Source organism: Vulpes vulpes, chromosome 13 (assembly GCF_048418805.1).
Source record: "Vulpes vulpes isolate BD-2025 chromosome 13, VulVul3, whole genome shotgun sequence".
In the NCBI taxonomy this organism is placed as follows: domain Eukaryota; kingdom Metazoa; phylum Chordata; class Mammalia; order Carnivora; family Canidae; genus Vulpes; species Vulpes vulpes.
The window spans coordinates 32804363-32820476 of record NC_132792.1 but is presented as its reverse complement, the minus strand read 5'-3'; the positions used below and the strand labels follow the sequence as shown (position 1 = coordinate 32820476).

Sequence of the window (16114 nt, the reverse complement as noted above, 5' to 3'; positions counted from 1 at the left end):
ATCAAAACAGTCACCTTAAAGTTGGTAGATTATTTTAAGTAGGTAAAGATTAGCCTCCAGCAGTGCCAGAAAAAGACCAGAACCAGTTGTTTCTTATTCCTAACCTAGTTTTATTCCCATTATGAAAGCCTGAGTGTGCAAATATACCATTCTTTTATTTTGCCTTCATTATGGACAAGACAGGAATTAAGGTATTTGGAGGATTTATTCACAAGTTGAATGTGGAAGACTATGAATTCTTCTCTGATCTTATACCTTGAAGCCAATTAAGTATTGTTATTATATTGTTGGTCAAGTTGCTAATATCTATAGTGAGAAAATACAAAGTCCCCAACAAGGGACAAAAGAGATTGAACAGTGGCTTTTTAAACACAATATTTGCATTGAATATTAATTACAGTGCCCACAATTACTTAGAATACCTACCTTAACTTATATAAATCAATTTCATTTAGTCTAAGTTTAAACTTCAAGAGGCTGGTAAATTAATGGATCTAGAAAACATGGCCCTGGAAACCTCTCAGTGCTCACATATATATTGAACATCATCAAAATCTTCCACATGTAATGCCCAGCATCATTTTACCAGATTTGCTACTTTATAATAAAGATTCTGAAAGAATACTCGCAAGTTAATATAAACAAAGTTGATATGCAGAATTACCCTTTCACGATAGAAGCCAAAGTAAAACATAAGGAGGAATAAAAACATTTTATCTTGTGTATTCAGAATCACACACAAATTACCTTTACAGTTCAATTTACTATATAGAAATCATTTAGGTTTTATATTTTCAGTTAAATTCTGAGCGGAGATTACAATATTGTAAAAAAAAAAAAAAAGATTGTTACATTAATTCAGTACTTTTTAGCATACCAAATTGAAATACATTAAGTTCAAACTTCAGATTTATGGCAAACAGTCTTCAAATACAATACAGACATTTCTCAAAGTTACCATCTCATTCACATGTGATATTTGCGACTCTTGAGCTGTAATACATAGAACTTTCCTATGACTATGGCAAAGTTGACATGCCATGAAGCTCAAAGCTGTGTAGTCAAGCCAAGGACTCAAAGTTGTGCCGTTCTGTAAAAAATGGTTTGTCATTTCTGGACCACAAAGCACAACATGTAAAGGAGGCTGGGAATAATTCCTCCACTTTATTATGGTTTAAAAAAGTTGCATGTAGCTTGGAACTTTGCATAAAACCCCATATTATACCTTGGTAAAGTCCAAGGGTAATTACAGAGGACAATGGACTGGGGTCTTAAATTTTATTATTAGAACCCATGAAATTCAAATGGGCATCAATCAAATCAAAAAATATTAAGCACCTACTGGTTTAGATTGAAATTTATTAGAGATTCATGATCAATTTCTTTCCACCTTGAAATCAAGGTGTAAAAACCAGCTATTAAGTGCATTCCAAACTTCTCCTATGTAGCACAGGTAGAATTTTCTGTCCGTTGGCACCAAAGTGAAGTCACATTTCCTCTTGGGGAGACAGAAATTCCACATCTGAACATAGAGTAAGTTAGGAAAAAATGACCCCTGTTGTTTATTTTATTACTCTTGTGATTCTGAGGTCTAGGATTACTAATATACTAGCAGTGAACAACGCAAACTCCTGGCAACAACTGTCAGGTTAGTAACACTAACTCCCTTCCCCCAGTCACAAAATTTTAGTATGAAAAGAATTAAAATTACAAAGCTGAACAAATGGGAAATAAGAAACTAAGCATAACTAAAACAAAAACTCCTAAAGTTTGAAATCATTGCAATTAAGAAATTGAGAACAGGTGTGCTTCACCCCACTCCCTACAACTCTGAATTTAAATAATATTCCGTGCAAAAGAGCATCAGGTTTCTGGATATAGATGTAGCCCTTCTCTAAGTTTTAGTGCGTTGCAGAATTCTCTGCGATTTTATCCCCCCCCCCCCCAGTTTATTCAAAGTATTTAATAGAATCTTCCATTTCAGCCGAAAGATTTGTAATTCAAAGATTTACTAAGGTATTCTATGCATCCTATCTATACAGAAACACCTATTAATTATTACAATTGGTTTATGCAGAATTAACATTTTTGGTGTTAAAATTGTTAAACATCATGCTTATCGCACATCAACTCTCCATGAATCTGAACGTCACAATGATTTACCAAACATTTTACTTAAATTACTATTTAAATAACTGAAAAAAATGTACTGAGCCAAACTAAACTTAAATGGGCTATAAAAGAAAAAAAACCTTCAAAACAGTCCATATACACATCTATTTCAAAACTACCTTTCCTAGCTAGCCCCTTTCCCAAAGTTTTAGCCTGAAAAAACAGTAAAATCTACACAAAATTTTATTGCAATCATACAAGGGTTACATTAGGTCAAATACAACAAATACTATGATGCAATTTTACATTTATTAAACTACAGTTCAAAGCACAAATTTACACATTCTAAATACACTAAACATATCTAATGAAGTCACACTAGTCTTCCACTGACATTTGATATATCTGGGTGAAAGACATTTAATTTTACAAGACTTTTTAACATGAATCCTTAGTATAAAAACTGTGTACTTGTATGTAAACGATTTAATGGGGAACCCAATTAATGGGCTTCCATCTCCACTAAGTCATCCATTTTGTTGCATATTTTATTTTAAACGCTTAAGGGGGTAGGACAAACTGGTAAGTTTAAATCTGGATACATTATCTAAATTTCCCAATTACCCCCAATGAATTATAGATGAAAGCTGATTTCGTCTGGTCCCAAATAGCTATTACTAATAGATTTTGTCTCCAAGAGAATTAATAGAGTAAGATTGTTTGAATTTGTTTCACACTGGAATGTAGACCAGACAAGCTTAACCTGCAACTTCAGATCTCAAGAAGCATTAATGCCTGTTTAAGCTTCAGAGGAAAAGCTATCTTCTTGGCTCAGCTGAATGCAAGGCACAAAGAAGAAGTTCTTCATCATTGTGTCTGAAGTAAGTCCAGCATCTTGCATCTCATACCTGTCAAAAACAAAAACAAAAAACAAAACAAAAAAACCCCCAAACCCCCCAAAAACATAAAACCGTTAATTCTGAGTTTAAGCATAAAGACCACATGAACACATAACAAATGGACAATGAAATAAGATTATAAAATAACTAGTCCTCCAATAACCCTTAACAGGGGCATTTTGCTATTACTTGTGAGGCATTTGTCACAGAATTAAAATTATTAGCCGACATGTTATGTCATCTTGAATATCCAATCAGCTTTACAATGAAAACAATACCTTACCAATCGCTAAATGACATCATGTAGTAAATAGCTGGCCTCTGAAAATCATTAAAAGCAGATGGTTCATGGAGAGAATCTGCTCCCATGTTATCAAAGATAAGCCAATCTCCCACATTCAGCTCAGGAAGAAGACAGCTTTCCACAATTTGATCAAGCTCATCACAGGATGGACCCCAAAGGCTGCTTGTAAACAGAGGCTCATCTTTCTTGTATTTCTGTCAGGAGAAAAAAAAAAAAAGTTTTCTAAATTAAGTTTTTAACTCATGTGTTTTTAACTCATGTTTATTTCATGCAGGTATTGAATTTGAGGGTAGATGAGAATATTTTTTACTCTATCAGATTTAATATGCCTATGAAAGGCAGGCTTGGAGCCAGGAGCATTGGTGCTCCTTCTTAACTCCATCTAAGGAAGATAAATCGTCAAAAGGGAGCAATATTCCCCATCTTAAAAGCATTTCTCCAAAACTTGGGAGGCACCTTTTTAAAAAAAGAGCTCAGTTTATAAATGCCAAGTAAGTTGTTGTTATACTTGCCTTATGAACCTCTGGAATGGTATTTAAGTCCTCAGACAGTTTACTTGCAAAAGAACCATAAATACCATCATTCATATAATACATGAAGGCTGGTTCATCACTTCCGGTTTTTTCTACTGAAATGAAGCAGAAAAATGAAAATGAATTTACATTAAAATGTCTAATAAAGCTAACTATGCAAGGCATAGCAGATTGAATATTTATAGAACAGACTTACAGTTTTCACATTTCCCAAAATTTTATTTAAATCAAATTTTAAAAAACCTGATGTATACTGACATACCTCAATACTGTCAGCCTAAAAAACTGAAAACATACTTCACAAGGAAGATAACCAATGAACACATGAAAATATGTTCTACAGAAGTCACCAGGTAAATGCAAATTAAAACTATAATGAGTTTCTACCAACACACACCTTTAGAATGGATAAAATTAAAAAGCGACCACACACACACACACACAAAAATCAGTAAAAGTGGGGGAACAATCAGAACTTGCACATATATACCATCAGTGGGGAGATAAAATACTACTTTGAAATTTTTGACATCTACTCTGACCCAGCAATTCTACTCTTAGTCATTTCCCCAATGACTTACACAAGAGTGTTAAGTTTTATTCCTAACAGCTCAGAACTGGGAACCAAATAAATATTCATCAGCAAAGAGAATGGATAAAGTCTATTCACAGTGGAATATTAGCAATAAAGATGAAACAAAAGCAGTTCAGATATTTTTTATCTTTTTTTAAAGATTTTATTTATTTATTTATGAGAGAGAGAGATAGAAAGAGAGACAGAGAGGCAGAGACACAGGCAGAGGGAGAAGCAGGCTCTATGCAGGGAGCCTGACATGGGACTCGATCCTGGGTCTCCAGGATCAGGCCCTGGGCTGACACTGGTGCTAAACCGCTGAGCCACCCAGGCCACCCTCAATCAGATATTATACAGAGTTGTCCTAAAATATATGCTAGGTGATTCCATTTATATGAAGTTTGAGAGCAATTCAAACTAATCTATGGTGGAAAAACCTTCACAATAGTGACTGTCTAGGAAAGAAATGGAAAAAAAAAAAAAACCTAAGATATGAAATTTGTTTCTATAGGGATGTCAGTATATACTTTAATTTGTCACATTATATGCTTAAGATTGTACTCCTTGTATCTCCTTGTATAAAAATTTATGCCAAAAACCAACCCTAAACAGATACCAAACTACAGGTTAAGTGGTTTGGTTAACTGCTGGGATAGGAGTTAGCTATTCGGGAAACACCACCTTCTACGTATTCCAGACTTAAGCAAACATATGTAGTATACGATAATGGGAGCTAGGTTTCTCACTCTTGGGAAAGTTACAATGTGTAAGGAGAAAAACAGAATGCAGCCTGTGATATACTACTGCATGCCCAGCTTCTGATATATAGTTATGTGTGCTATGCATATATATGCACACACACATTTCCCGGTTCTCTTCAGTGAGAAAGCTTGGATGAAATGATGTATCAGTAGTAGTGAGCACAACCAACTCCTTTCTTGTTTTTTCAAATACCACTCTTCGTTAAAATGAACTGGAGCTCCTTGGAGAAATGGCCAATTCTAGGACTGAGGCAGGTAAAGAACCTGGGTATCTTGATGCACCATGAAGTAAAGAAGTACTCAGGCAGTGATGGAGGCATGTCATAAGGACCCCAATTTTGGATAGTAAATAATTAAAAATAATTGATTACATACTGAGTATCTAGGAGTTTACACTAATATAAATAAAGAGAAGGGAAAGCTATTCTTAGACTAACAGTCAGAAATTCACTGATGTTAAAACTAATGGGGTAAAAGTATGAAAAGAAAAAGGTTATTTACAAATTATCTTTCCACTTCATAATACAGAAATCCACTGACATCATGTTAACAAAGTGATCAAAATGGGAAGTTCCTGGTATTTTTGTAGCTCTTCAACTCAAAAGAAAAACTTACCCTTACTAACTGAAGGAAAAACGGTCTTCTTAACATAGAACAGTACTTTCTACATTTTTTTTAAAATAAATTTTTATTTATTTATGATAGTCACACACACACACACAGAGAGAGAGAGAGAGAGAGAGGCAGAGACACAGGCAGAGGGAGGAGCAGGCTCCATGCACCGGGAGCCCGACTTGGGACTCGATCCCAGGTCTCCAGGATCGCGCCCTGGGCCAAAGGCAGGCGCCAAACCGCTGCGCCACCCAGGGATCCCCCTTACAATATTTTATACTTGACTAGTATAGGATAATTGCAATTAGTTTGAAGATAAATTTAACTAAGAAAAACAAAACCATAAACTTCGTAACTTACCTCCAGAGGAAAATTTATCATTTTCAACAACTTTCTTTGCAATGATATTAACTGCAAGTGTAAATGCAGAAGACACATAGTAGCTTCCAGGTTCTGAGATTATCTTAATGCCAGATCCTTCAGGAAAGTAGACATCCAACAAAGGGCTGATAACATGATTAACCTATGAATTTTAAACCCCACATTATGATTTCAATATTGAACTAGATAATTCACATTAAGAAATGGATATATTTCCTAGAAAACTTAAAGCCATAGTTCCAGTTATAGACCAGAAAGCTTAGCTATTTAGCAGTTACCTTCAAACAATTAAGCAGGCTTTTGAGGCATCAAAGTTTATATTATCAGAATGGCATTAATTTAAAAAAATTTCATAACACCAAGGGTGAATGGCTACTGCTGATTGTTTCTATACCCCTTAACACTAGCAAAGAAGGAGCAACACATCAAATCAGTTTGAGAGACAGAGGGCACAGCAGGAAGGTGAGTATGAATGTTCATCTGGATAAAACAACTTAAGCTGTCCAAATAATTTCATTTGTGACATGAAGTACTCCATAAGAGCAGAAACACAACTGAATACAAACTTTTTGTAAGTTATGCTACAGAGTTCATAGAATATTAAGCCTTTCAAAGTGGGGTAGGTCTTCTCATTGCCTCTTCACCTTCTTAGAATCAAATTTTAAGCGGATGTTTTAGGGTTTATTTCCTGCTGTTGTTATACCACTGTCTATATCTACCACTTAAGCAGAGAGATTATTCCCGTTCCATCCACTGAACAAAGTTTACCTCTTCCAACTGAAATTCAGTTCCTGTGAAGCCTCCGCCAATATCTAGCATGTTCATTGTGAAACCAAATTCTCCCTAGAGATGGAAAAAAATACTTTAAATGCTTATCCAAACTGTCATGACTACAAGGACATTTCAAAAACCCCTTCCCAAGGAGGTAAATAGAATCTGTTCTCATCTTTAGTATAGCTTCAGTTTTGGTATCTACCAATAAAAGCAGGTTTATTCAGTGTTGTATATATACTGTCTTCCTAACGATGTCTGTACTGTCTTGTAGACATGCAAGTAAGTTACTATTTCATCCCTTTACCCACTTAAAAACCTTAAATATTATCCCGGAGGGGTGCCTGGGTGGCTCAATCAGTGGAGTGTCCCACTCTTGGTTCTGAGCCCTGAGAGGGCTCCATGCTATGTGGAGACTGCTTGTCCCTCTCCCTCTGCTCCTCCTTCTGCTCTCAGGTGCACACACTTGCGTGCACACTCTCTCTCCCAAATAAATGGTAAATAAAATCTTTGAAAGACAAAGGAAAAAAGAGGAAAAATAAGTAACACCTTGGCTTAAAATATCAAAATAATTTAAGGAAAAAACTTACAGCCATGTCAAACACACATCGAGCATCAGATAGAGCGTGTACATATACTTGAGATTCTTTGCAAGCACTTGAAACATGAAATCTGGAAGAAAGAGAGTAATAAATTTAAAGCAACAGCAAATTTTAGACACCCTTCCTATAATTCTTTTCAGTTCTCCTTCACCATATTGACACAGTATTCGCAATAACCTTATTAAATACTTAAAGAATTGGAAGCACAGGCCTCTAATTATCCAAGTTATAATAACCAGCCTTTCAGAAAAGGCAATGTTTGGGTAATACTTTAATTTTATAAAGAATTTTTAACAATGAGTTATCAGGCTTTATAAATATCAGATAAGGACATGCCTTTCTGTATCTATAGTAAAGTAACAAGCACCACTGATAAAACTGGGTCACAAAATCTGTAATTGGAATGTATAATTTTATCTGGCCAAAAATAAAAATGTCTATTATGAAATACAAATGAACATTAATTCAGCTGAGTATTACTAACACTTATTAGTATTACTTATTAAGAGATACTTATCAGACATTCAAAACGGAATACCTAAATTTAATCGAATATGGTTCTATATCCTGATTGTGGCAGTAGTCACACAAATACATTAAAGTTCATGAAGTATAAAACCAAGAGTCAATTTTACTGTATGGTAACAAATAGAAATATGAAAACTCTCAAATATGTCATTATTTGTCATATTTGTCACTTAAGGGAAAATTAAACTTAACAGTCATGATTCTTTATCCATCTTTATGAACAATTTAAAAAGATTTTGCACTGTAATGAGATTAGCAATGGACTGGCAACTCAAAAATTTGGAGCTTTGTGTCCAAATTTGACTCAGATCACAGTTCTGAGACTATGATCAAATCATTAAATCTCTCTGGGTCTCAGTTTTCTGCACACATAAAAATCAAGAAGTAAAACAATGTCTGATTTACTGGCATGCCCAAGGGATTGAAAAGGAAAAAAAAATTAAAGATGGGGAAAAAAAATAAAATGACACAACTCAGATGAATGCCACTTTGGTATTCATTAGAATTCTAGTACAACCTTTCCCTTCAATTTAAAAGGAGAGGTTTTACATTATGAACTTAATTGAATTTTTATTTACTATTTCTTCCTTAATTAGGAAAGAGGAGGTGCATGTATAAAGTTATATGAAGGTTAAGTCATGTTTTTCCTAGACTAAGAAAATATGTATTAAACTGAAAGTTGAATCTACTAGAGTTCATGCAAATAAAGTCTCAAAAAAATCATCAGAAAGACAAAGGTTTAACATAAAAATAGAAGTTTAAAACAAATACTCACTTAACCCCAATTATTTGGACATCAAGTTCCTTAGCACATTCCAAGAGATGCCTACAGTTCTTCAGGGTAGTGCCAAACTTCATGTTACCCTCTTCGCCTCCAATATTATCTTCTGTTGCAATATGTAGTAAGACCCTAAGAGAAGGGGAAGATGATTGGGGCAGAGTTGGTTTACATCATCATCAGCACATGTGAAGCCTGAAGATTGTAGGAAGTATGTTGATTATGTTGCCAGTGCTCCCAAATCCAGCGACGGTTGAATCAAGTGAACCTAATGAAAAACAATCCTGTACAGAGAAAAAACTAGCCATTAGGGCCTAAAGCATGAAGCTTACAAGGATGGGAATTTGGAAAATGCAGGAAGTTAAGACTCTGTTGTAGCAGCAAGAGTCAGTTGGGCTCTGTAATGAAAGACGACATTACTTTCAAATGAAGTCCATCAGTCCATAAAACCACCTAGAAAGACTAAATTGAATAGCAATGCCATCATTGTCTTTCAGTTAAAAATATCAGGGCTTTTACACGTTTCAAGTCTCCTATATTGCTCCAGCTAGTTACCCTTCCACCACCTACTCCTATTAATCTCTTCCATCTTACAAAAAACAAGCAAGCTTGGAGTTATCTTATGTGTCTAAACAGTAGCCTTTTAGATACGGAGTCAAATCTACTCGATATTTTCTTCCAAATCATAACAACCAAGACAAAATGATCGAGACTATCTCAGGAGATACTCAAGTAATTACAAACCACTAAACCCCACAAATACACAAATGCTGTTTGTAAATTCCTTTCCCCAAGGAAGTCCTAAGGAATGACTGATGGTCAGAGGAGATAGTCTCATAAAAACAAAATTATTCTTCCTATGGGTAGAATCAGCTCTATTAAGTATGTACCATCCACTTTATAGTTAAACACAGTAACCCCATATCAGGGCTTATCTTCTGAAGATCATATAACAAAGATTTTTTTAGAGATAAGTGGTTAACTAAAAATTTCCCCAAAAGGCCTTTATGAAAAACAAAGGTTTCCAGGGTAATCAATCTTGTCAGGACACCTAAGAATACCATCAAAGTCAATAATAAAAAATGTACAAGGAAAATATGGATATGATACACATTTTTAAGGAACACAAGTAATAACCCATTAAAAAATAAGCAATTTTGTACATATTAATACAATATGCTTTTAGTATATCCTAAAGTCTTGACATACCAAATCACGACCATATTAAATTTGCCTTTTTTGCTCTTTAAAAAGTAAACTTTTTGGGATCCCTGGGTGGCGCAGTGGTTTGGCGCTTGCCTTTGGCCCAGGGCGCGATCCTGGAGACCCGGGATCGAATCCCACATCAGGCTCCCGGTGCATGGAGCCTGCTTCTCCCTCTGCCTATGTCTCTGCCTCTCTCTCTCTCTCTCTGTGACTATCATAAATAAATAAAAATTAAAAAAAAAAAAAAAAAAAGTAAACTTTTTAATTATAAAAAATCTTGGGATACATGCAGGTACAAGTAAAAAAAAAAATTAAACTTCCTATTCAAAGAGAAGAGTGGGTTTAAAAGAGAAACCCCTCAAAAATGTACAGACTAGGCTCCTAAAACACTGTCACTAAGGACAAATCACTTAGAAACTACAGCCAAAGGAAGATTAAACCCTTAGCTAACTAGGAAAAACAGCTGACCAATACACATCCTATTCCCAACATGACAAATAACTAGTAGGGTTGATGTATTTTCATAATCACATCTGTGGCCCTCATATCATCATCCCAACAACCACATTTTATTCCTTGAATTAAAGATTATAAATTCATATTTTAAACTGTCCTTATCTCATCCCAAATCTACAAACAGGATCCGAAGAGGGTAGGCAATAAAATGCCATTTTCCATATAGGAACTTTAAATAAGTAAAAAAATATTGTAATATATACCACTGCTCTACATAAATGTCCTTTTCCCAGGCCAAAGACAAATCCAAACCCTAGGCTGTAAAGTAATATTCACATGTACTCAGTTTTACACTTACTTGGCATTTGGGTGGTTACGTGCAATTTTCTTCAATTCAACTTCATTGTCACATGTCATGGTGTTCACTCCAATTTTTGCTGCATACTTTATTTGAGACACTTGTTTGCAAGGACTTATGTAAATGATGTTTTCTGGAGATACACCCAATTCTTGCACTAAAGCCATTTCAGTCTATTAAAAAAATTTAAAGCGTTGTTTAAAAAGTAACATTTCTATTATTTTTCATTTAATTACTACTTTATACTTTTTTTGGGGGGGGGCTAACCTCAAATTATATAAAGTTAATTAGGATAGCATAATGTCACAGTTCACATATCCTGGTAATGCTTACTACACTACTGTTTAAAAGCCTTCAAAAAGGTCTAACTATACCATCAGAGAAATCTCATGATTTACAATTAGCTTGTTGTCATCAGAAGTTAATGGTCTAGCTGGCTCTATCTAGCCTAAGAATGAGGAATAAAAAGTTCTTGATTAAAGATAAAGCTTTTCAAGTTTCATCTCACTGAAACTTTCCTTTCATTGGTACACCTTAAAAGTTTGTAAGTTTCCATTAGGCTGCAAATTTATACAAGAGTTTAAAAACATCCAAAAGTAAAATTACCTTGCAATTTTTCTAACTGCCGTAACTAAAAGTTAAAGTGTGTTCTAAAATGTTGCTGTTAAGTGACTAAGTAATGAAAAATACTTACTTTACTGGAACAAGCAAATCCAGTTCCAAGAGCTGCCAAAATCTCAAGTACAGCTGGAGTGGAGTTGCACTTTACTGTGTAGAATGGCTTTATCTGAGCCACTATGTTCTGCCACTGACTGTGTTTCTTCACAATCTTTCCAAGATCTCCCACAAAAAATGCATTTTTCCCTGTCTATTATGATCATGGGGAAAAAAACACAAAGGAACTATTGAAAATAGAGTACCACAAGTAGTAACTCCCTCTTTTCTCCACAAAAGAGCTAACCTATTCTTTTATATACACTACTACATTTAAGGTTTAAGAGTAATTAAGCAAGATTCAGCACACAGGGAATCCAAATACCTTTTTCTTTCTTTTTAAACTTGATTTACTGTGCTAAGCTGGCATGTAAAATATTCTCTGCTTTTTAAAAAAAATGTTATTATACGGATTTTCTACTTTACAACTGCCTCAAATTTGAGTGAGTACAGAAGGAGAGCACCGGTTTCCTTCCATGCTTTCGTAAGCTATTTAAATATGTATCTCCATTATAAATTGCATCTAACAGGACAGTAAAACAACAAAACAATACTAGGAACCAGTGTTTAAGGAGATAAAGTAGAGGGCAGCCCGGGTGGCTCAGCGGTTTAGTGTCGTCTTCAGCCCAGGGTGTGATCCTGGAGACCCTGGGTCGAGTCCCACGTCAGGCTCCCTGCATGGGGGCTGCTTCTCCCTCTGCCTGTGTCTCTGCCCCCCGCCATGAATAAAATAAATAAATCTTATTTAAAAAAAGGGGAGACAAAGTTGATACCCTACGTATCATAGGGATGACAAACTGGAATTTAAAAAATATATTAGTACACTAAATGGCAGATAAACCTGAGTAAGGATATTCTTCCCTCAAAACTTGAGATTTTCAGGGTGCTTGGGTGCTTAGTCAGTTAAGCATCTGCCTCCAGCTTAGGTCATGACCCCAGGGTCCTGGGATAGTGCCCCATATGGGGCTCTGTTCAGGGAGTCTGCTTCTTCCTCTGCCTGCCACCTCTCTACGTCAAATGGATAAATAAAATCTTTAAAAAATATTAAAAATAAATAGAAACAAATTTTGATTAGGGATCTGGGGAGACAGATAAGGATTTTAACATCGCTACTCTAGGGGTAAAAGAGATGATTATACCATGTCAGGCAAAGTATAAGTTACTCAATGTTGGATGGGAGACAATCTTACACATTATCTAAATATTGTTTGAAAAGCCACGAATACAACATTACTGCTTTCTACTCTTTAATACACACTGGAAAATGGACCTTATTGGAATATACGGACTAGGAAATAGACATGACTGGAAATGTTTTTTGTGTGGCAAATATAGAACAGTTATACTCAAGTTACTCCATCCTTAAGATATGCCATCCCTAATGTTTTAGAGACAAAATTTATTTTTACTTTAACACAAAAATAGGGGGTGAGCAATTATAGTTACCAGCAAGAGAACCGGGGTTTAAAAACAACCCCCCCGGCCCAAGATGTTCGGTTGTAATCATCCTTGAGCCATACAATTAAATGACACTGCTAGAAGAGAATAGGGTTGCAGACTAACCCTAAGTGTTACTTAATGTGGGATAATTCAAGATTGTGGAACAAGAATAATGAGTTATTTCAAAGATCATTATCTGACCTACAAAGAATGTTGCACAAGTTAAAGAGAAAGGTCAGCGTACTTCCACTACGAGGTTCTCTAGTGACATGAGATAATTAACTATAGAATGGCTTGACTATACAACAGACTGAATAGTATGAGAAGTGTCACTTTTTTCTCCAAAATTCTGATGACAGAAGAAAGATAAAGGGATTTTGCTGAGGTGTGGGGAGATTTGAGCACATCTCTGAAGGTCAAGAGTAGTTTTTTGGTATCTTATTACTGAACACCAGTAACACGAGAACAATTTTTCAACAAATTTGGGGAATATGGGAAATAAGCTCCAACAAAGAAATTTTATCAGTAAGACAATAAAGGTACTTCTATCACTAAGTATAAAACAAAAATAGTCTTTAAGTAGCAGTGAATATGAGTCTATAGAAGCTGACACTTGGTGCAGTAGAGAGTAAGCATTCTGTATTAAGTTATCAAGTTCTCAGCCAATATACACAACCAAGATTATGTGAAATATAAATTACAATCTACTCAAGCATATAGCTGAGAAAAACAACTTAGCAAGGAGAACAGCCATATACCAAGAAAATAGAACATATAAGAGCTGAGTGTTAAAAGGCACAGCAGAGAAAGAATGGTTGGGAAGCCATTAGTTTTAATGTGGGATAGAAAGAAAATCTCATCGCTACTCAAGGGAAGTGGTTGCATCAAATGAAGACAATGTGGAGAAGTTATAAACATCTGAAAAAAGTACTTTTATCAGATTAACATCTTGGAAATAGAGCAACTAGAATTCAGAAATTTATACACACTGTAACTGAGAAATATGAGATGGCACACTTACCAGGGTATGTTCATAAACATAGTTATCAATAACATTTCCAAGGTTTGTTCCTTCATCCAACAGGCCAACGGAGTAGTTTGCATCATCAAGAAATCCTTTCATCTCAGCCGTATTCCACAAAGCCGAAAGTCATAAACCAGGAAAAACAAGAGACGGGCCACCAAGCCTTACGTCTGGGTCCTTAGAATATGCAACAAACTGTCAAAATAGAAGTTATTTCAAAGTCTGTATTATTTCACTAGTTAACCTTAATGTAGTAGTTGTCAATGAAAGTGTGCTAAGTGCGTAATTTAGTGAGGAATCTGTGATCGCTTAACATTTGCAGAAACACTAGATCATTCGATATCTTTTTGGTGCCCGTTTTAAAGTGAATGTGTATTTTATACTTTTAAAAACCAAGCTCAATATGACAACTTAAGATAATCCACACATGCACAGTTTATTACCAGTCAAAATGGTCACCTTATTCATAGAGTTGGAGACCCAGTCACTATTATTCATCTTGCTTTGTGGTTCTCTCATAACATACACAATTTAAGAAAAACAAAACAAAACAAAACATATGCATTCTAAGTAAAGAAAGCTAGTGAAATACCTATCTGCAGCCAAGTAATCCAAATACTGGTCTAAGCTTCAATATACTGCCAGCCACATCCCATAAATTCTACAGTAGGGGAAAAAATGAAGTCATAGAAATGAGTAGGGGTGGAGAAAGTGACTTTCGTGGATCATCTGTAGCTTTGATACAGACTGCCTAGGTCTCGCTTCAAGCTGGAAATGATATTGGCTCTTTCAGGTTAGCAGTGTTTAAGTCTCTTATGAGGTAAGCTGAAATCTTTATTGGACTAGATGTAGAAAGACCCATATGTTTGTGGCTGTATCATTTAATATCTATGTGATCCTAGGTCAATTTCTTTAAACTTCAGGTAATTATATTAACTACTGCCTCAAAAGGTTATTGTTAAAAAAAAAAAGTATAGCATATGAATAAAAAATACTTGTTTTAAGTGTTGTTTCAGAATAGCTTAAGTTGCCAGCTGCCAGAAACACAAAAATGCCATACTTTAAAAGTAGGTTACAAGCGGGCATCTGGGTGGCTCAGTTGGTTAAATGTCTGCCTTCGATTCAGGTTGTGATCTTGGGGTGCTGGATGGAGCCCCACGTCAGGTTCGCTGCTTCTCCCTCTGCCCCTCCCTGCTCATACGCTCTCTCTCAAGTAAAACCTTAAAAAAAGCAACTAGGGACAAGCTAGCCATCTGGTAGGTATATCCTAAACCATTTACTAAAAACACCAAAAAGGCTAAAATACAACCTCTTCCCTATGAAGAAATCTTTCCCCTCCCCAAGATCACCCATTCTCCTCTGGGTAACATACTGACATAAAGGTTTATCATCTTTTCTAAATTCACTGGTCCTTAAACTTTACTTTAAGCAAGGATTTCTTTTAACATAAAAAGTCCATTAGCAGAACAAGTCTTCCAGACAGGATACTGCTTATTATCCAGTACTGATTTCTGGTTGCCACATTAATAATGGACACAGACCAGGTGTTCTTGGTAATCTATTTTAAAAATTGCACAGCTTTTCCTGTGTCCTTCATTCTCCCTTTCCCTCCCTCCATGCTGCTCTATGGTGCTGGTGTTCACCTTTGGTGATGGCTCTTATCTTACAGGTATACTCCATTTCAATGGTTCCCAAAGTGTCAGCTTTTTGAATGCACCAAATTCATCAATAAGCCATCATATTAATCAAATTCCATGAAATACAAACAGTAGTTAGTTCTTCTTAACTTTTAAAACACTAACAACTTCATTTCCAAGAAGTCAACTGTATTCAGTTTAGCTCACCAAATCTCTTTCATTCAAGAGTAGAAATAGGAAAGTTGAGAATATCTCAGAAAAGGAGTTAAGTTAGGCATATCTAAGTGAGACTTAATACTTAAGCAGTAAAGTAAAATTGTAGCCAGGACTGATGCAAACCTGTGCCCAGAAAGCACTTTAGGCCTGAGGAAACACTTATTTTAAATAATCTTGAACATTTTAGAGGAATATTCAGCTATGCACT

At 35.4% G+C, this 16114-nt stretch overlaps 1 protein-coding gene across 4 annotated transcripts in view; it reads right to left on the bottom strand.

The window, feature by feature from the left end:
* Window positions 1–697: 697 nt before the first annotated feature.
* The window catches only part of AZIN1 (antizyme inhibitor 1), a 31178-nt gene continuing 15761 nt past the window's right edge, over window positions 698–16114 (bottom strand). For 2 of the 4 annotated variants that reach the window (XM_025994792.2, XM_025994793.2), the window contains 10 exons: window positions 14051–14248; window positions 11570–11743; window positions 10876–11048; window positions 8853–8987; window positions 7538–7619; window positions 6945–7019; window positions 6156–6318; window positions 3828–3943; window positions 3295–3509; window positions 698–3020 (listed from right to left, as the gene is read on the bottom strand). In XM_025994792.2, the coding sequence (XP_025850577.1) occupies window positions 2912–3020; window positions 3295–3509; window positions 3828–3943; window positions 6156–6318; window positions 6945–7019; window positions 7538–7619; window positions 8853–8987; window positions 10876–11048; window positions 11570–11743; window positions 14051–14152 (1344 nt within the window). In that variant the 5' untranslated portion in view covers window positions 14153–14248 and the 3' untranslated portion in view covers window positions 698–2911. The remainder of the gene's footprint in view (window positions 3021–3294; window positions 3510–3827; window positions 3944–6155; window positions 6319–6944; window positions 7020–7537; window positions 7620–8852; window positions 8988–10875; window positions 11049–11569; window positions 11744–14050; window positions 14249–16114) is intronic. The other 2 variants (XM_072734120.1, XM_025994794.2) reach the window with 1 other exon arrangement.